This window comes from Hibiscus syriacus, unplaced genomic scaffold (assembly GCF_006381635.1).
Source record: "Hibiscus syriacus cultivar Baekdansim isolate YM2019G1 unplaced genomic scaffold, ASM638163v2 tig00111027_pilon, whole genome shotgun sequence".
Classification (NCBI taxonomy): domain Eukaryota; kingdom Viridiplantae; phylum Streptophyta; class Magnoliopsida; order Malvales; family Malvaceae; genus Hibiscus; species Hibiscus syriacus.
The window spans coordinates 1,019,818-1,042,878 of record NW_024062960.1 but is presented as its reverse complement, the minus strand read 5'-3'; the positions used below and the strand labels follow the sequence as shown (position 1 = coordinate 1,042,878).

At 33.0% G+C, this 23,061-nt stretch overlaps 1 protein-coding gene and 2 pseudogenes across 1 annotated transcript; 2 read left to right on the top strand and 1 right to left on the bottom strand.

Annotated features, from left to right (window-relative positions):
- Nucleotides 1-8,498: 8,498 nt before the first annotated feature.
- Nucleotides 8,499-13,315, top strand: LOC120151089 (annotated as a pseudogene).
- Nucleotides 13,316-14,875: 1,560 nt separating this feature from the next.
- LOC120150997 (copper-transporting ATPase PAA1, chloroplastic-like) lies at nucleotides 14,876-16,551 on the top strand (the record flags this gene model as incomplete). The annotated part of the gene is made up of 5 exons (XM_039163559.1): nucleotides 14,876-14,915; nucleotides 15,011-15,064; nucleotides 15,179-15,331; nucleotides 16,038-16,079; nucleotides 16,170-16,551. Coding segments are annotated over 4 exons (279 nt in total), but the record flags the coding sequence as incomplete, so codon positions are not given.
- Nucleotides 16,552-17,282: 731 nt separating this feature from the next.
- On the bottom strand, nucleotides 17,283-19,467 carry LOC120151018 (annotated as a pseudogene).
- Between the last annotated feature and the right edge of the window lie 3,594 nt (nucleotides 19,468-23,061).

Below are 23,061 nucleotides of genomic sequence, written 5' to 3'. Positions count from 1 at the left end.
CATCTTCTTGCGAAACACTAATGTAAGCAATGAATCGTTCAACATCTTCATTGTCGGTTAACAAATAAACTTTACCTTTTCTCATATAAGATAGCCTAAATCCACTTAGAGGCTCTAAATTCAATTTCTTTGCAACATGTAACATTAGAGTTTCATAAGTTAACTTTTTTAATGACAGTTTTAGTTGAAGATTCATGGGTAAAGGAACATATTGTAAAACACCATGAACATTCTCCCATGACCCTCCAAAACACAAATCTATCCAAATATGATCAACATTAGATGATTTCATTCTAAAAATTGTAAATTAATTTACTAAACAAACGAGCTATAAACTAGATATCATCACTAACTTAGAGAAAAACATACCTTTATTAGTTGATAGTTGATAATTTGGGAGAGAAATCATTGAAAAATTATATAGAAATAAAATTATGTAAAAAAATAGAGATGGAGAAGGATGTCGTTGGATATAAGAACGGATTTCGCCGGGAGAGAGTGATAGATGGAGATGGAATGAGTTGCGATTTAGGGATTTAGGTTATGAGTTGATGCTGCTGCGTTGTTATATACCCAAAACATTTGTGTTGCGAAATTAAAACCTGTTGCGAAATTAAATTCGCGTTGCGAATTTGAAATTCAATTGCGAATTTGACTATCGCGTTGAGAATTTAACTATCGCGTTGCGAATTTGGAAAATCGCAACGCGAAATTGGAAACTGGTTTGCGAATTTGAGATCGCGTTGCGAATTTGTTGGTCATTTTGGCAAATCCAAAAAAAGTTGGTTAAATTCGTATATTATAAGGCATTTTTTATCACTGAGGTTATTTTTTCTTGTTAAATTAAATTTTATTTTTATTTTTTAAAATAAAATATTAAAAAATCATTTTAAAAAAAAGATAGGTCCCACCTCACCCTCACCTCCCACCCCTGTCTCACTTCTCTCGCCCCTCCCATGCGCAGCTTCCCCTCCACTCCCCCAATCTGCTAAAACGGTGAAACAAAAATGGCTACAAGAACGAAGAAGCTCGCCTATGGTCACCGTCACCGTCGGTCCCTCTTCCCTAGTATGAATCATAGGGATTATTAAGATTAAATTTCAGCTAAATCTCTCACCCATTAAATTAAAGTTTAGGAATTTTAAGTTTAAAGATTCATAGATTTAGAGAGATTCAAACGATGATAAAAAGAATATCTGGTAATGAAAGTTCGGCGACAGGTGGGTGGCCGTTAAGGCGGCCGGTGATAATCGACGAGGAATGGTATGAAGGGTGAATGAAGGATTTTAGAGTTGGAATTTGACAGAAGGATTTTAGAGTTTGAAGGATTTATTTTGTAATTTTGGAAAATTTAAGATTTTTAAATAATAATATTTTTAATTTAAAAAACTTAAAAAATATGAGGACGATATATGTTAAATAACAGTCAAATTTAATGGCTGTTATGGTTCGAGTACTTAAATTGTAAGTTGAAAACATTAGACACATATATTTAACAAAAATATTTTAAAAATTAAAACGTTTTCCGAGATATAATTTATACATTTATTTTTGTATTAAACCTAAATTTATTCATTTTTGTGAAATTTATAAAAAAAATCATTCATTTCAAATTTAATATATAAATGTTTAATTAAAATGTTATATTTTAATTTTTTTAATGATTTAATAAATCATTTCAGATGTATTATCAAACTCTAACTTTGTTGCTTACTTCTTAAATCGTTTGTTCTATTTTATCTTTAATTTTAGTTTTAGACTTTTAGTCGTTGATGTATGTTATTTTATTTTTTTTATATCATATTTTTTTCTTTTATTTTTAATTTTTTAGTTTTTAATAACTTTATCATTATAATATAATTTTCTCTAATTTTATAGTACGTTTTTTTTCTGCCTTTTGACATGTTATAGGTCGTTTGAACTTTATTTTCGTTTATCTTTTTCTCATAGTTGGATTTGGTATCACCTCGACTGAACAAAATGACTTTTATTTGTTATCATGTTATCTTCCTTACTTTGGACTCTCATATTGTGTTTCGATACGCGATTTGTGTTCTTCGATAGTTTTTAACATCATTCGATTTTGGTTTGTGGTTTGTCAATGATATTTTAATAGTTTGATCCCTTTTATGGTTCGTTTGTTAATATAATCAGTTTTGTTCATATATATTTTCTGTTTGAATTTTTGGTTAGATTTTTAACTTTTTACTTAAATAGTCATTGTATAATTCAATTTACTAGTTTCTTGCGTCGATATATGCACACACATTTGGGTAAACTACTTATTTGGTCATCTTCATATTACTTAGTTTATGTTTAGGTTACCCAATTATTATTTTTCTTAAAATCATAGTTAACTTTACATTTTGATTTTATTTTGTTCACTAAATGTTAAAAATTTAATGGTGATATTGATGTGATTTTTTAATATTATTTTTCAATGTTGATATGACATTATCTTATGATGACACGTTAGAATCACTATTAATTTTTTAACAGTGAGTAGCCAAAACAAAACAAAAACGTAACATTAAGTATGATTTTAAAAAAGACATAATGTCGAAAAATGCCCCTAATTCTTGCCTAGATAATAATTTTGACCTCTATTCTTCTGTTGAAGCATTTTGGCCCTCGATGTTTCATTTTAAGGGAAAAAGGCTCATAATATTGAACTAAATATTAAATTTAGCTCTTATTATTTCTTTTTGGAGCTTTTGGCCCCAACATTTTCATTATGAGACAAAAAAACTCATATTTAAGAGCGTTAACAGTTTATTGATTAACGATTTCCAACAACGAAGAGACATTTTTGGCGCAAAATAAAATATTGAAGGTTATAATGCTTAAAAACAGAATAAATGCCAAAGTGAATAATTAATCAAACATAATGGGTATTTTCTTCAATATGTTTGTGATAAAAATTAGGTGATCAAAATAGAAACTAAATACTAGATGAATGATCAAATAGGTAGTTCACCCTTCTTTTTATCGAATATACATACACTTTATGTAAATATATAAGCCGTAATGCAAACAAATACTCCTAACGTTTGACAGTATTGTCAAATTTGCCTTTTTTTAACATTTGACCCCCAAACGTTTCATTATGGGTCAAAAAGAACCTTCGTTGAATGGAAACCATTAGTGATTAGTCAACTAATGGTCAACACATGGTACTGATCAAGCAAAACACGTGGACCCAGACATTGATGTGGCGTGTCCATGTCATGATAGATGATAAATAAAAATTAAAATATTATTCTTAATATTTATATATTTTTATTTAATATTTTTGTCTAATAAGATGATGACACTTGTCAACACCATATTAGTTTAAATTTAAACCAAACAAAACATGTTTTTGTGGAGAGTTGAACCTAGGCCAAATGCTTGAAACCCCATCACCCAACCACCATGCCAAACCTTTCATTTGTTTATTTTTTGCATTACAAAATATTTAACATATATTATGTCTCTCATACATTTCATTAAACACCTTATTTATCCCCTCTTGACATGTAATTTCTTCTCCCCTCTTAACTATGTGGTTTTACATATAAATAAATAATTAACTATATTGACTTAGGATTTATCTCACTTTATCTGTTACACAAGAAAAAGCTAATTGAATTAGGTTTTTTTTCACATGACAGTTGTTTTCTTTGTAACACCTCAACCCGTACCCGATCCAGATACGAGTCTGAGATGTCACATTGACATTTCAAAACCTTTATTCTTGTAAAATAATAAAACATTTGAACTTATATTAAGAAAATATGATCATATACTGTTCAAATGTGTTTGGTATAAAATTTTGAGATAAAACGTAATTATGAACAATGAAATACGGTATGAACAGTACCGTGAACAGTAATGAACAGTGCCATAAACAGTGTATCGATGCACTACTACAGTGAATTTCGTAAAACGTTCATAAAACTCGTAAAATTTAACCGTTCATTACTATATATTTACATAAATACATTTAAAACATTATAAAACTCTATCATATGATTTTAAAAAACCGATTAAAACATATCGGATTTAAAACTTTAATTACATGTCAACCACTATCATTATTACAAAATACATACTACACATTTCTTTTCTGATCTGATCTTTTGAAAGGATGAACTGATTTGTCTTGTAAAACCTTTATCAATCTTCCTCTTCTCGAAACCTACGTGTGAAACAATCACACGCTAAGTCATAGACTTAGTGAGGCATATAAAACATGAAATAAAACTATATAACATTTCATATAATAAAATGCATACATATACCATCATCATAATCTCTATTTATCATATGATTTTGTACTTATCATTTTCGTATATCCTAATATACACATAACATCATATAATTCATGTAACATATTTCATATCACCAAAAGCATATACATCATAGGTATTGTATTTGTTATTGTCTCTTTATTAGACCATGGTACATTGGTGAGAACTAAGGATATGTGAGTACATTGAGGTTGTGCACTAATGTTTTCACTACAGCTCGTATAAGTCCCACTGAGTGGCATATGAAATTTGTCCCGAAAGACCTCTGTATTATCCCGAAGGACCACTGTATTGTCCCGAATGACCTATGAAACCCTCGACTCTTGGCATGCCAACTATACCTATAGCTCGTATCATATAACATGGGCATTATTCTTATGTTTCATATGTTCATGTACTCATGTCATTTCTCTTGTGATCACATATACCTTTCTTCTGTCACACATCACATGTATGTGTAAACATCTGTATCATTTCATATAACATGTATATCATATCTTATTCACATATGTTCATATATACTTCACATATGATTTGAATCATCTTTTTCACATAACTCATATAATCCTTTTCTATAATTCATAATTTATTTTCATATATGGCATATCACATAAATCATATAGCACATATCAGTTCATATAATCAAGTATACATACATTTCATGTCATTCACATTTTTAGAATCAATACTCCATACACTATAACTATTAGAAATAAACTTATCTCAAGTCCAATTCCTTATAATCCTATAAACTAACATGCACTCATAAGAATCATATCAATTTATAACATTTTAGGAATTACTTCTTACCATAGTAACTCTGTCACTGGCTCATCGCAAGCCAATGTTTTTCGATAGCATAAGTACAATTAAATTGCACTCACCTTAGCCTTGCTTTGATTCGATCCTAATCCTTTGATTATTCTGGAACTTGTTTAGGCTCAATATCTACATAAATATAACATTTCAAAACAACTATCAGAAGCCTAGACCTTAAACTTGATATTGATAACTTAAGTCAGTTTAATGAACCAAAATTACATTTTTCATTTAGGGGTGTATTGATGCACTATGGGTGCATCGGTACACAAAATAGCTTCAAAATTTTCATGCATCGATGCACCCCTTAATGCATCGATGCACCTTCAAAATTATCTTAGTGCATCGGTGCTTATTCATAGTGCATCGATGCACCTATCCAGAATAGTCTATTTTCACCCGAAATTCATAAATACTTCACTCAAATTTTCATGTATAATATCCTTATCATGCTACTAAACTCATCTATAACAACTTTAACTAATTTCTATCATTCGAACACTTTATAATCTTCCATATTCCATCCAAATTCTTAAGGTTAAGAATCATACCAAATTTTCCATGTTATCCAAACTTAATTCTAACACTTCTAACTTCTTATTCTCATGGATGACAAGTCAAATTCATCTTCCAAATTCATTTAAATCTTCTTATTCAAAATTCCACCTAAAAACCCATTTCCTTTAATATATCATAACTCATTTATCTTTTGATTTTAAGATAACTTAAGCTTTCTTTAAGCTTAGTTATCATCTAATGATCAAAACCCAAGCTTTAATCAACAAATAATCAACAAATTCGAAAACTTACCTTTGCAAGCTTGGCTCTCTCTTTCTCTCGTATGATGAAGAAGAAGAAGAAGATGATGAAGAGAAAATATCTCTTCATCCTTATCCCTTTATACAAATATATCATTCATTTTTTTAAAGTCAAATGACTATTTTGCCCTTTCATTCTTTTAATAATTACTAACAACTTTCAGGAAATATCTTCACATAAATCATTAAACTATTAAACTATTCTACTTTAATCACCAAATTCTGAAATTTTACAATTTGATCACTAACCCATAGTTTGGGATGTTACATTCTTCCCATCTACCTCGTTGGCTCCAAGTTCTTCTGACTGTGAAGTTCTTCTGACTGAGAAGTTCTTCAATGCTTGCATAATTCATGAAGATGCCAAGAAAAACGAGAAGAATATCTATTGCTTGGACTGTTGTATCAGTATTTGCCCTAACTGCTTGTACCCTCACTCCTTAAGTTGCTATTGTCAAAAGCAGCACTTTTATAAAATGACATTGACATTTGAGATCCGACAGCACCAGTCCAGGTGCCCAACAACATCGACAGGCAGCAAAAATACATTCCGTTCTATTCTTTAATATTTTTTATATTCATATATTCAGAAGAATCTTACAGAAAAACTGACTGTTGCAACTGTAAACGGAAAAATAGAGTGATGACATGATTTCAGTCACGTCGGTACAGTTATAGGGAGTTAAACCCCATTACTTGGCCTCAAACAGTGCTCTATTTTTGTATGCAGAGACTGAAAATAAACAACTCTCACTCAACATATGCCTTCATTGAATAGAAATACACGGCGTATATCAAAATGTCCTACTCTATTGCGGATGAAGATTCAAATAATGATAATATCGTCTCTGTATATACGCGTTAAGATTATTGACATGGTGACAAAAGAATCGAAAGAACGCATTGTTATTGACCCGGGACTTTTCGAGCATATGTCAGTACCATCACAAATTCCTTTGCACTAGAACCAGCAGATGCTGCTATACGCTGTGATGTCGATGCTGTTTGTAGCCACAAATCCACTAAATTATACAACTGCAGTGTGGGCGGCAACTTCTGCAGTACCTTCTACAGAAGCCTGCAAGACTCTTATCTCTTTTGCTGCTCTCTCCTGCAAGGTTCCTTCTTTTTTTTCTTTTTTGCATTTTCCTCCATAACCCCATAATTATTATTTTATTGTTTATTCTTTTTATTTCAAGCAGGTTAATTATCTGTTAAGAACGGAAGACGGGGTTTCGAAGTTCCTGTTCGAGTGCAATTTCTTGCTTTACCCGGGGTGGGGTCGGAGGATGGTTTGGTGACACCGACTCGGTCCTCGAACCGTCTGGTTCAACCAAGACATCTTTCGGGTCTGGTGCGTGCGTCAAGGTGTCGCTTCGTTCCACTGCCACGACAGAGATCGTGAGGAAGAAGCGAAGAGGGAGAAGAAATTACATGAGGGTGATGAAGGTGTTTGATAAAATGTGTGTGATACATAACTTATATGTTAAATATTTATAATGAAAAAAATAAACAAATGAAGATTTAACGTGGTGCTTAGATGATAAGCTTTCAAGCGTTTGTCCAAGTTCAACTCCCACAAAAGCAAGTTTTTGCTAAGTTTAAATTTAAATCATATGTAATTATTTAATTGAATAAAAATATTACATATTAATAATAATATTTTAATTTTTTATTTAAAAATTTGACGTGACATCATTTATTATGATTTGGACACTCTACATCAATATCTAGATCTATGTGTTCTTGTTTGTTCAACATCATGTATTAATCGTTAGTTTAATTGACTAACGATTTTCATCTAACGAAAATTCTTTTTGACTCATAATGAAACGTTGGGAGTCAAATGTTCCAAAAAAAATAATGCGGACAAATTTGACAATACTTCCTAACGTTAGGGATATTTATTTACATTATGTCATATATAAACACATATATTATTTTCTGTCATTTCAATTCACGACCTACACTTTGTCGAAATTCAGAAAGTCTTAAATGCGATAACCTAATATATGACTAAGGAAGTTACTACCGGAAATGTTATTATTTTTTTAACATTTCTGGTAAAAACATTACCTAAAACATTATTATTTCTATCGGAAATGTTATTATTGGTTGCTTTACTAAAAATGTTTAACATATTCGGTAAAGTGTTACTTAAAACATTATTTTTTTTTACAGAAAATGTTAATATTAAATATTTTATCGAAAATATTAAAAAAAATAATATTTTAAATAAAAATAATGTTATAAGTATTTTTTTATCGAAAATATTAAAAAATTAATATTTTAAATAATTTTTTTAACCATATACGTATATTAGACTACATGTCGAATTTCAGATCATCGCATGGCACAAATAGCCCATTTGAGCGCGTGAAGCTCAAACTCTCTTCGCAATGGATATATCCCCCTGCTTCGTTAGAGGACTGACGCAAACTGTGAAACACCGTTTTGCCATTTCCGTTCACCGCGTAATCTTCGAGCATCATCCAAAATATTTGCCAATCCATGATCTTTTCTTCGTAGTTTATTGCCTCGAATCTCTTATAAATCGTTTGTTTTCTCAATGGCGGAGGAGGTCGGCGGCGGTAGCGGAGGAGGTTCATCGTCGGCGAGAGGAGGAGGAGAGATCAGCAGAGGAGTAGGATCAGCCTCGATGGATTCGTTGGAATCTCGTTGGGTGTTCCCAGGCGAAGATGAATCTGAGATCGAGGACGAGGACGAGGAAGATAATACAGATGTGCCGTATGAAGTGGAGTAGATTCCGAAGACGAGGATAGTCCGGTGCAGCGTTGATTCGCACCGAACCGCGCGTTGATTCTTTCGACGTCGAAGCTCTCGAAGTCCATGCGCGCATAGAAGTGACTACGAGGTATGTCGTTCTTCTTGTTTCATGATGCTAATGCAACAAATCAGTCCTCTGTATGTAATTTTGGAAAATCGAATTTATTTGGTGCCTAACTTGATCAAATTGAGGCATGCATTTTTTTAATGTGCTTTGATTTTGCAGCTTACTTTTATGTGTATACTTAAATTTGATCTCAGGACTTTGGTATAGGAAGGAGATAATACAGCATTTCAGACTCTTGGAGTTGTATTTGGTGATGTTGGAACAAGTCCTTTATATACGTTTAGTGTGATGTTTAGCAAGGCACCTATCAACGGAGATGAAGATGTTATTGGCGCGCTATCACTAGTTCTATACACTCTACTCTTGATTCCTCTTGTCAAATATGTCCTTATCGTTCTTTGGGCTAATGATGACGGTGAAGGTATGCCAGATGTTCTTCAATCCCAATCAAATCCCTGTTAAATATTAATTCCATGTCAACTGTTTGACATTTGACATCTTTTGTTGATGTATTTATAATCTTTTATGTAGGCCTTAAACAAGTATGTTAAGTATATATTCTTTGTCAACTGTTTTACATCATTTGTTGCTTTTTCTTGAAGGTGGTACTTTTGCGTTGTACTCATGATTTGTCGGCATGCTAAGGTCAGTCTTCTCCCGAATCATGTTCCATCAGATACACGGATATTGGCTTCATGTTAAAGGTGCCGTCTCCTGAGCTCGAGAGATCACTTAAAATAAAGGAGAGACTAGAGACTTCATTGACTCTGAAGAAATTTCTTCTGATGTTAGTGCTTGCTGGCACTTCTATGGTGATAGCTGATGGGGTTGTTACTCCAGCAATGTCAGGTTTTTATGTGTTACAGTTCTTTCATCTCTTTTGTTTACAGAATCATGCTATGATAGAATATAACATAACTGTTTTGAGTTTTCTGTTTTCATTTTTAATTTTCAGATTATAACTTCTGCATTTTTTTATAGTTATGTCTGCTGTTGGTGGTCTGAAGGTTGGAGTCGGTGCAATTGAACAAAGTAAGCTGTTATTCCATGCTGTTACCAACTCTATAAAACATTATTGCTTTGCTGGCTCACATTCCTTTGTTTGTTAGTAAATTATGTCAGAGAGGACATTCTTGTTTCTCAATTTACCTTTTGGCTAAGAACCTTTGCATAATTTAACTTGTATATTATTGAAACTTTTTTTTTGAATATAGCATGCGGTGGTTATTAACCTGTAGATCTCATAACTAAATCACGAGTCTACAATCTTCATTATGTTTCTGCAGCTACCTTTTTCTCAATCATGTGATGTTTGTAATGATAATTTAACTTTAGTCAGACTATAGTTTCCAGTTTGGTTAAATGTTAAATCTGCATTTATTAGAAACAATATGACCTTTTTTCTTTTGCCTTCCCTCTTTTACATCCTATGATTTATTTTCCTTTATGATTTGCTTATACAGGTAAATAGTCATTAACTATTGTGTTTCCTTATTTTTTATTTATTTGCAGATGAAGTGGTGATGATATCAGTTGCCTTTCTTGTAATTTTGTTCAGTGTACAGAAGTTTGGAACAAGTCAAGTAGGACTTGCTGTAGGCCCTGCTTTGTTCATATGGTTTTGTTCTTTAGCAGGCATTGGAATTTACAATCTTTTAAGCATGATGCAAGCGTCTTGAGGGCATTTAATCCTGTTCACATCTATTTATATTTCAAGAGAAACTCAGTTAATGCCTGGTATGCGCTTGGAGGTTGTCTTTTATGTGCAACAGGTAAACACATTGATAAAACATTATTGTACTTCAAGGTTGACTATTTTTATTATTTTAATCAATTTTCCTTCTTTTGTCAAGGATAATTTCCAAGAATGTCATACTGCAAATCTCTTGCAACCCCACAAATTGTTGTAGGAAATGTCACTTCTAGTTATCTCACATTATCCCAACTTTTTTTTATTGTTTATCTAGTGTTTCTTGAAGCATTGGAATGCAATATTTTAATGTGTTTACAAAATTCAGCTAAAGTAAAGCATTTTGATTCGCTTTCATGATTTTGAAGTTGGAAATTAAATGGCATATGTTCTATATGATCATTGTGCTGGTGATGGTTTATGTTTCAGGGTCTGAAGCAATGTTTGCAGACCTTTGCTACTTTTCTGTACGATCAATTCAGGTAATGGAGCAAGGGGTTACCTTATCATCTGCATTTTCTATGTCCTGTACAAATTGCTGGTAGTCCTCTACTCTAGATCTTACAATTTTTTGATTTGTGTGATAGTGGTTGTTTGCAGCTGACATTGTCTTTCTCGTATTGCCTTGCCTATTGTTGGGTTACCTGGGTCAAGCAGCATACCTTATAGGAAATCATAACGGTGCTGAACATTTCTTTTCTTCAATTCCTAGTAAGTTCCACGTTTTATCATCAATGGGTGTCGATCACGAATTATTTGGATTAGAACCTATATTTATTTTGAAAATACACCCTGCTTGGCTTCCTTTAAATGGGAAACTGTTTTTGCCCCATGTAGGTGGTGCGTTTTGGCCAGTCTTATTGATAGCTATATTGCCGCCTTGATTGCCAGTCGAGCAATGACAACAGCAACATTTTCGTGCATAAAGCAATCATCGGCTCTTGGTTGTTTCCCTCGTCTTAAAATCATTCACACATCTAAAAGGTTCATGGGTCAGATCTATTCCTGTCATAAACTGGTTCTTGCTGGGAGTTTGCCTGGTCATGGTTGCTCCATCTCAAGCATTAACGAGATTGGAAATGCCTATGGTAATATTTCTTGATAAGTCTCATTTGTATTGGTTGTACTAGCAGTCGTCACTTTTGTTATCATTGAATTAATTATTGTTCATGTAACTCATAAAAGTCTAGGTTCTTTGTAGGGTATAAAGAAGTAATATGCAATTATTTTATGGGGTGCTGAAACAACTACCGAGATAAAGCGATCTCCTTACCTTTTCTTTGCTTCAAAATTAGATAGATTTCTCATCTTTCTAGTTATATATATTGTTCCAGGTATAGCCGAGCTTGGAGTAATGATGATGACCATATTTTAGTCACAATTGTCATGCTTCTCATATGGCAGATAAACATCATAATTGTGCTGAGTTTTGTGATCTTCTTCCTGGTTTGGAATTGACCTTTTTCCTCAGTTTTATGGAGTGTGCCGGATGGAAGTTGGATAATATTGGTTTTCGCTGTCATAATGTTTGTCATTATGTGGATCTGGAATTATGGTAGCAAGCTTAAATATGAAACTGAAGTGACGAGAAAACTGCCAATGGATTTGATGCGAGAATTGGGCTGCAACCTTGGGACAATCAGAGCTCCCGGTATTGGTTTGCTTTATAATGAACTGGCGAAAGGAGTACCAGCTATATTCGGTCAGTTCATAACCACACTCCCTGCTATCCACTCGATGGTCATCTTTGTCTGCGTTAAGTATGTCCCTGTTCCCGTGGTGCCTCAGAATGAACGATTCTATTTCAGGCGACTCTGCCCCAAAAGTTACCATATCTTTCGGTGTATTGCCAGGTACGATGCTCTGTTTCGAAACTAGATCCCATTGTAAAAATGACACTGGTACGGTAATTGTGGAATTAATCTGGCAGCATCTTTGATAGTTCTCCTTTTCCACTATGTGCACAATTCCTTATTCCTCATCGTTCTTCACCTTTTCCCCTTATGGAATTCTCTCGGTCGACTGACCAACCGCTTTCTCAGGTATGGTTACAAGGACGTTCGTAAGGAAAATCACCTAGTGTTTGAGCAGCTGCTGATTGATAGTCTTGAGAAGTACATTCGTCGGGAAGCCCAGGAAAGGCAATTGGAAAGCGATGGTGACGAAGACGCAGAATCTGAGGATTCATCTTTCTCGAGAGTTCTCGTGACTCCAAGTGGAAGTGTTTACTCACTTGGGGTTCCCCTGCTGGCTGAGTATGGGTGCACTAATAATTCGATTTCAGAAGCAAGCACATCTGAGTGGGTAGTAAAGCCCGACTCTGCTGCAGGTCCATCGGCATCTGATGCCGAGCATAGTCTAGAAAGGGAGCTATCTTTTATACGAACGGCTAAAGAATCTGGAGTCGTTTATCTTCTTGGTCATGGAGACATAAGGGCAAGAAAAGATTCTTGGTTTATAAGAAACTGGTTATAATTACTTTTATGCTTTCTTGAGGAAGAACTGCAGGAGGGGTACTGCGAATCTGAGCGTGCCGCATTCACACCTCATTCAGGTGGGCATGACTTACATGGTTTAAGAAGGTTCGGTTCGTGTTTTTTATTTACTTCTTCTGAAAACGGGGATGACGATCGGAAAGGCCAGTGTGCGCCCAATCGGCACGCGATGACCCAAGTTACGGTTCACCATTCTGTTGATCAAAGCTGGCAATTTGAACCAGCAAACTTTAATATCGTACCCTTTTAACCTAGTTGATTACTACGTTCGTTAATGTTTAACGATGTATTGTTTTTTCCACTGTTACATTTAGCAGGTTAAGCTTCTTCCGTTGCTTTTCTATTCACTACTATTCGATACAGGTTTAAAGCGTGGCACGTCCCCATTTTTTTCTCATATTAAAATATTTTATTTTTTTAAAACATTATGATATAGTATCCTATGTCTATGTTGTTCGAATCTGGATCATCAAAAGATTGTGAAGTTTTATCATCATAACTAAAATTTATCTATTTATTTTTAAAATTAAAGTTTTTTAAGAAAAAGTTTAATTAAGCTCTTACACCTTCACATTCCTTCTAATCATTTTGTCATATATATATATATTAACAAATTAGTATAATATTTATTTCATCGAGCTTCTTCTTGTGTATATAATCGAGTCAAATATTTTTTTATTTTTTATTCAAACAATACATGTGAGTTAATAGATAACTATACATATTCATTCATCTCTTCAATTTCTCCTCTCACTTGTTGAAGAATGAAGATAGCATATAAATATCTTTTTCTTGCTGTTGTCACTTATTATTTAATTTATCGATTGAAACAAAAATCATTATAAACACACATGAAAAGATTATTTTTCAGGAAAAAACCTTAAAAATATTTTTCCTCATAAAAATACTGGATGTAAATGTGCATTTTTTAATAATGATACAATCTTTTATGAAAAAACAATGTCAATCAAACATAAGAATCTTTTCCAAATTTACATTTGACTATTAATCTTATTAATTTGTGCAAAATGTATATTCAATATGATAATTGTATATCACCAAATTTTAATATTTTTTTATTTGGATAATGATTAAAATATTGGCCTTATTAGAAGAAATCTTCATTAGCTTTAATCGTGGGTAATATTAAAATTAAAAATATCTCACTTGAAAAAAATTATTTTGATTTTTATAGTATTGATATTATATTGTTTAGGTAAAAGCGTTATAATATTTTTAAGTTTTTTGTGAAATAGTATATTTTATGCATTTGCATAATTTTAATATTTTTTTCTTTTGATATTATTTGAAAAAAGGAAATTCAATCACATTACAAGTAATTTAAAATTTAAAAATAAGAAATATTATATCTTATATTTTTTTTTGAAAAATTATTTATAACATGTATGGAGTATGGACAAAGCATGATTACATTGACATTCTTAATAATTACTTAGGTAAATAGCCTTATTTCAAGAATAAATATAAAAAAAACCTTATTTGAGAATTAAGATGTCAGAAATTCGACGCCTTCTGTGTGTATATATATATATATATATATATACACACACAAACCAAAGGATAAGAAAGATAATTGATAATAATTTTAGACATGGAATCAGCACTCTCAGCTACTCCCTTATCCATTCCTAAAACCCTAAACCTTCATTTCCCCAACCCCAAACCCCCTCTCTTGACCCCCACCGCCTCCTTTCGTGCCCCTCTCCTATAAGGATCAGCTCCTTCTCCATTCCCAAACGTTTTCACCGCCGTTTGGAGTGCCTCGGGAGTTCTGGCGGAGGCGGAGCGTTTGGTGGCGATGATGGGAGCTGTGGAGGTGGGGGTGGGGAAGGAACGGGCGGCGGAGATTCCGAGGCTAAATTAGGACTCGGAGCGGCTGGTGACCTTTCTGCCCTTTCATCCGATGTCATTATTCTCAATGTTGGGGTAAGATGATACATATGATTCCCCCGTGTTAGAAAGATTGAGAAAAAAAAAACTTGTAAAATGCTACTGATTTTTTGCTCTTAAATTTATGTTAGGGGATGACTTGCGGCGGGTGTACTTCAAGTGTGAAGAAAATACTGGAAAGTCAAGTAAGTTATTCTATATATATATATATATATATATATATATATATATATATATATATATATCATTTTAAATGGAATCGTTTCTATCTCTTATTGTATGATTGCTTTAATGTGCAGCCCCAAGTCTCTCTGCAAGTGTCGATCTAGCTTCGGAGACGGCAATCGTGTGGCCTGTTTCCGAAGCCAAGGCTTTACCAAATTGGCAAAAGGAGTTGGGAGAGGCACTAGCTAAACACTTGACTACCTGTGGTTTCAATTCTAACCTTCGAGGTAGTCAATTCTATAGGGATTGTGGTTTGCATGCTCCTTTTTTCAGTTATACTAGGTTATGTGCTGGATTAGCCTAACTTGAAAAATGCTGCAAATTGTTAAGAATGTGCTGATTTGAGGACTAACAATGATTTCCTCATTAGGCATTGGGACTTATTATGATCCCGCTTACTAGGCTTTGTTTCGGTTATGTAGCTGTAAACCTTGTACGGTAGCCTGTGTGTGGTTTTGCCTATGTTGTTCTGTTTTGAAGTATTCGTTTCTGACACATAGATATAGGGATATGACTTCCGAGGACGCTGTTTATAGAAACAATTTAGAAAAATCTAACTATACACATGCCAAACACATTCTCATCCCTCACCAGTACCGGAGTGTCGAGTGTTAATTATGAGTTTAAACATAAAACATACCCCTTTCTAATTTTGGTTTCAGACAAGTGGCTCTTGGAGATTTTGAGTTTATCCTTTGGTTACTTTGGAGGTGTTACGTATTAATTATGAAGTTCCTCTTTGCAAATAGATTGAAACTTAATCTATTTCCCCACATTATGAATATGTTGTACTTGTTAGACCGAATTACGTTTCTGGTGTTTGAAAATAAACTGATAATACAACTTTTTATTAGTGATTCATTAAGCACCTCATACTTTAAATGAACGAGGCATTCATATGATTCATGTGAAATTTGGTGGGTTCAGTTGCAGGTGAGGAAGCTGTTGAAGGTGTCTCACCATAGTTCCTTTCCGGTACGTGTCTGAATCACGTTACTCATCCATATATTATATGTTGACAATCTGCCTCTTCGTTTCTTCTTACAATACTCATGTTTGACACAGAGACCCGAATGCAAGTAACATCGGCGACAATATAGGCTTTGAAGTCCTAGATATAATTAATTTACCATTTCTCCTTTCAATAGGGCAACCACTTCATAAATTTGCATCGAGGGATGATTCGATGGTGGTGAAGAACACTGACCTTTTTTAAGAAATAATCGTGAACATTTTATGGTAATTAAGAGGAGATTAAGGTCTCTTAGAATGCTGATGGCATTCTTCTTCTGTAAAACTTGTACTCATTTTCGTATTTCTTTGCAAAATGGGGTGTGTACCCTTCATTAAGAGCCTCAGATTATGGCTGTGTATCACATGATTCATGATATGGTATCATCTCCCAATGGTGTCCATCAAATAAAAGTAACGGATATTTGTATTGTCATTTTTTTTCCTTTTTCTTTTTGTACTTTTTTTTACATGTTCCAGTAATTTTGTCATTTGTTGATTATGCACCTTATTTTAAAAAGAGAATTTTCATACAGATCATTGTCATATAAGGTTGAAATGACAAAAATAGTCTTTAAAAGTTTAGTTCTTTTTTAAGGTCGAAGGTTAAAAAAATAAATATGAAAGTTAATATTTGTTAACTTGGATAATTTAAAATATACAAGTGATAAAATAATTGACATAGGGAGAGTATAATTTGTTTATGGACATAATTTAGACTATATTTTGTCATAAAATATGGGTGATAGAAGATGTTTCTAACCATGGAAGTAGTACAGAATTTATTCATTAATTTTATGAAGTACAAATTTGATTCTCGGTTGTATGATATCTTATTATTTTATCTGAAGGTTATATAAAATATAGAAAGATAAAAATAATATCATAATAATTTAAAGGAAAATATATTGTAATATTTTTAATTGAATTATCATTTGATTGATTAACTGATCATATTTATATATTATATTCTCATGTGTGTTATTTTTAATATATAGTAAAAATATATTTTAATTGTGTTAACATTTGATTAATTGATTATATCAACTTGATCTGGGTCATTATTAATTTATAGACTGTTTAATTAATTTATTTTTTTAACGGGATTGTTTTAGTACACTTGTACTATAAATAAATATATAATATGTTCTGGTGACAATAAGAATATGAAAGAACTATCAAAATAGTAATAAACAAAAACCTTATTGATTTAGAAATTACAATAAGCCACACACCCTTTTTCTTTTTCCAATAGGGAAATGAAACACAAACTATACTCAATATTTAGAATAAAGACCCTTCAAGTTTGCAGCAACACATGAATATCCGACATTGAGTTGGAGCTAATGATAACCAAGAGGAGCGGGTGCCTCCCTTAATTCCTTCCCCTGAAACTGAATATCCTGCATACCGGAACCCCATACATAGAAAGCATTAAGATCGGTTATCAAACCTTCAAAATTGAGATCTATGAGGACAGTCTTTCCGAGTCTATCCGAAATTGAGCTACTAGCCTGATCTGGTAAGTTAGACTTGTCAAGATCAGGCTTTGGACAAAGGTTTCAAGTTAGACTTGTCAAGATCAAGCTTTGGACAAAGGTTTTAGTAATTCAAGTTAACTCGAATAGATTTACGTTTATGAATCAAATCAAAACCAGATTATGTTCCGAGTTGATTCAAAGACTGAGCTATACATACCGAAGCGAAATGATTGACATCCCTATGATGAGCTTCATCAGCGCGGATGACGGTTATAACATCCTTTAGCGTAGCATCTTTAGGCAATCTCCAGTAATCTATCGCGATGGCAGGAGCCGGGACATTTTCAACTTCGCCACTTTTGATCGCTTCAAGATACTCGGTGTACGAGATGATCGCTTCCTCTTCCAAATACCCCACAAATCTATGCGCCAGTTTGGGGGAGGTTACATAAACAAGGAAGAAAGCGTTGAAGTACACCCCTTGAGCGGCGAGAACAAGGAGCCTCTCGTACCACTTGGGTTGCACAAGCTCGACCATCGTCATCAGATGCATCCTCTCATTCTCAGCTTCTTCGAGTAAAGCTTTAATCCATCCACCGCCATGCTGGAACTTACGGAGTGACTTGAGATGTAGAAGCATCCCTCGACCATGCGGGGACGGCCGCTATAGTTTCCAGCATCATTGCATGACAGCCATAACGTTTCTGCATAGATCAAGTATTAAAACAGGATCGGAGAATCGATTCTAAGCAGGACGCCTACAAATACCCGGATTCTAGACATGTGCCCACTACAGAGACAGAGATACATGATTTATATTAAGATACGGACTTAGAAAGTAATATAAAAAAATTCATAGACGTGATAGCACCTCTACCCTCGACCCAACTCTGATCATACATAAACTAAACCACAGCGGAACTGCAATGCCATAGGATACATTCATGTACAATACATATTTAGAGATGAATGTGTATACGGTCCTCTAATCTCAGTCGAAATGCAAAAAACATTAACAAAAGAACATTTAAAATGCAATTAAACAAATTATAGAATATTGCAGTTATGGAACAGAGAAGGTAAAACACAAACCTTAAAAAACATATCCATAGGAACCCGAAGGAATTTGACCGTCCTGTAAGCTAATTATCCACAAAGTTCTGTGGCATGTGGTGCTTTTTCACATCAATTGACACGTCTGCCTTGTACGTTTCCCATGGCTGCATCATAGAGCACGAACAAACAGAGCACAAAAAGTAATCAGAAAATCAAACTATAATTATACGAATGATTGGAAGAAGTAGAAATATGATATGAGTAATTTAATTTAGAAACTAATGAACTGAATTGATCTTAATCGAAAGAAATTCTATTATCTTTGATGATCGATTCGGTTTCGGATCAAAATTCTAAAAATAAGAGAAGAAAAAAAATTAACAAATAATAAAAGGTGAAATAGTACCATGAAACAGTTCCAGGGCCAAACAGTGCCATCTTCTCTAGTGATCGTAGGCCTTGAAATCCCCCAATAACTCGACGTCACCACATCCTTCCCTTTCGTATCTTCCGCCACCGAGTTCTCATGTTGCTTCTTCTCCAAAGGCGCTTTCTCCAATGAAGCAGGAGCAGAGCTCATCATCCTTCGCCACTCAGATCCTCCAAACACCACGCCGCCGTTTCGTTGCCCGCTCAGCTCAACCACGGCGGATCCGTACACTGCTCGGCCGCCTCCGGTGCTGATTCCGTAGTAGCTCCGGCCGTTGACTAGACGTTGCTTCACTGACCTTAACACAAAACGATTCATGTTCCCTCTCGTGAATTTTCCTTGAGCTTTTGTTTTGAATTTTTATTTCGTCCAAGATGAGAGATATATATTGGAGGGTGGAGAAGCGGGAGAAAGATCAAGGGATGTACACGCGGAACAACAGTTTATGATTCGGTATTTTTCATTGATTTGTTTGTGACTTATTCACCGATGAGATGACATCAAAATACTTTGACGGATTGTATTTCATAGACAGTAAAGCATATGTGTGTATTCTGCACTACAGGATTAAATCTCAGGCGGCTTATAAAATTCTTACGAGGAGAAGTTTCTGGTCTTTGGATTAAGAAATTTGTTGTCCCCAAAATAAATAAATAAACCCTTAAAAATTGAATTATTAATAAAAGTCTAATTAGTCTAAATACAATTCAAAGTTTACTTTATCATGCGATTGGAAATAACCTAATCACGAAATAGCTTAATACAAGTGCACAACATGGAGAAGACACTGGCGGATCTATATGTAGTCGAGCTGAGTACGTGTTCGCTGTAAAATTTAAATGAAAATTTTCAGTTATTAACGTATACGACGGGATAAGTGGATGTTGGTCAAAGTTCCAAGATTTTTGTTTTCATGTCAGTGTTGCAAACCAAATCCAAAACTAAGTCTGACTGCCCAAAACTAAAAAGTTTGACTGCTCAATGCCCAATAGGATCAAGATCATTGATTCATTATGAACTCACGGTCCTCGGATTATGACTACAACTTTCTCTTTAATATATATATATATATATATTTGAATAATAAGAAGGTCTAAGCCAGAAAATCAAAGTCTTACGCTTGAAGTAATTTAATAATCTTAATGTTTAAATATCTTCTTATATTTTTTTTTAAAAAAAAATTAAATTTGAATTTAAATTCGGGTTCAAGTCTCATTATATGTGAGTTCTATCTAATTTATTTCAGTCTAAGTCTCACAAGATTAAAATGATGATAAGTATCGCATTTATTTTTAATTATATTATCACTCTCATCCTACTTGTTTTTAAATCGCTGCTTAATATTAATGATAAGGGAATCATTAGATCATTCAATTAAGGTCCAAACCTTACTACTCTCAACAAGTATTGCGCATTTAAAATTAAACAATCATCATTAAGGGCTTCATCTATGTTAAAGAGATGGCCTTCTGATTTATCCCTTGAATAGGGGATTAGGTGGTGTATACATACTTAATCATTGAATTATGCTAAATATTATACTTACATAAATTAGTTTTCAGAGTTAGTATATTCTGCTCAAGCTGTTCATCTTTGTTCTTTCATATTTCTTTAGGTTATGAGTTCCTAGAAGACCCACTAGGAACACTCTCCTTCCTTCCCTTAGAATCTCACATTCTCTTCTATTCTAAATAAAATTAAGATTAGATTTATAATTTATCAAAAAAAATCTTAATTTTAAATCCCATAATTTTAAACCTATTCATACTTTATTTAAAAAATGCACGTCAACTATATTTTAAGGTAAATATAATTTTCATCAACAATGAAATAAATATTTAGCAGAGCTCAATGATTGTGTGCTTACAACACATAGTTTCTAAGTTTGAGTCCTCTTATTTTCATCTATATTTAACTTGATTTTTTTACTAATAAATGATCATTATATTATCAGAAGACTAAGTTTATTGAATAATTTCTAATTAAAATCAAGATTAAATTAATAAAATACCTAAGTAATGAGAATTGAAAAAAATATTATAATCTAAATTATGACTAAATTTATAAGATGTATAAGTAATGAGGATCAAATATATATTATGTAAATTCTCTTGCCTAACATATCATTAATCTCGTTAACAGTTAAATGATTGATGACTTAATAGAAACTAAATTAAAATTTTAATGATTTAATTGATACATTTTTTGTTTAGTAGTTAAAATAGAATCGATTTCATAATTTAACGATTAATATGGTAATTGACCCTTTTTATAACAATAAGGTGCTACATACTTTCATTTTCGAACAATAATTGGGCCATTCGAGTCTTGCTCGGCTCTAGATTTAGGTAATTAAGGGATTATTGTTATTCTTGAATGGCCCAATTCTTGTTTGAAAATGAAAGTATATAGAGTTAGAACTAAATATTGACAGAGGCCGAAATATTTGATTATTTAGAAAAAAATATAAATACTTATTAGGTATTTAAACTCAAGATTCAAAACGAACTAAGCAACCTTAGTAATTAAGGGATTATTGTTATTCTTGAGGTCTCAAGTTCGAGCATTGCGCATGTAGGGCTATGAGCGTTCATTGTCAAATAGTTGAGAGTCCTTATACAGATATTATATTGTATTTACCCTAATTATATATATATATATATATATATATATATATAACTCAAAATTCACAAGATAATACTTAATTTGTGTAATATTTAAACTTACAAACACCTAAAATATTATTAGACCAAACTTTTTTAGAACACGGGGTTATCATTCTTTTTATATATATATATAACATTTAGAAAAGAGTTAGTTGGAGGTTTGAAGATCTCGTAGCAACGTGGAAGATAACTCCACTGGTGGCTCTAAGAAAATAGTAGCAGCATGGGGGCTCCTCAGCTCAAAGCAGCCAACCTATCCGCAACCATATTCTGCTCACGACATATATGTGATACCTTTGTGATCCACTCAAGTTTGAGCAGTTCATGGATTTTAGTGACCAAAGCACTCCCCACAAGCGCATCCGATGAAAAATTGCAGATCTTCATAACCTCTAGATTATCAGTTTCCAGTTCAATTTGTCGGATTCCTAGTCTCCAAGCATGCAACAAGAGATCATGCACACCCCACAGCTCAGCAGTAAAAATCGAACACCGTTCTAGACTACGCGTGAAACCAAAAATCCATTCTCCCTCATAGTTGCGCAGAATACCTCCTGCAGCCGCCATATTGTCACACGTTTTAACAGCCCCATCCGAGTTTCCCTTAATCCAACCGGTGGGAGGTCGAGTCCAAGACATGATACTTCTATATATCGATGGACTAGGATTTGTGGTGCTAACATTAGCAGTTACAAATATTTTTTTTTACATGAACCAAAATATTATTATACCAAAATTATATCGAATATATAAATTTTAACATGGGCCAGGACCCCTTTGAGCCCTCACTAAGCTCCGCTCTTGTATGTATGTATATATATATATATATATATATATATATAATATGGATTGAGATTGTGGGTGAAGACAATTACATTTTTTTTATTGAAAATACGTTTTTACTCCTTAAAATTTATACATTTTTTTATTGAAAATACGTTTTTACTCCTTAAAATTTATATTTATCTCCTCCTAACATTAAGAAATCTTAAGTATGTTATTTTATATATATATATATATATATATATAACTACTATAACTATTCGAATCTAAATATTGATTTAACAAAAGAGCTATTGAGTTACACGGATAATCAAATGATTACCATTAAATCAATTTCTAAGCAATTATTTAAAGTTTGATGGACTCGAATATATTAATTTTAAAGACAATTATTTTGGAAGATTTAATTTTACTTGTTTATTGTATTAAAATATAGGGTAAAGTATATAACTGATATTTCGACAATAAGATATTATTTTGTTAAATCGTTTGACTATTAAAAGTTATAAAATAGTCTATTACTATAGAAT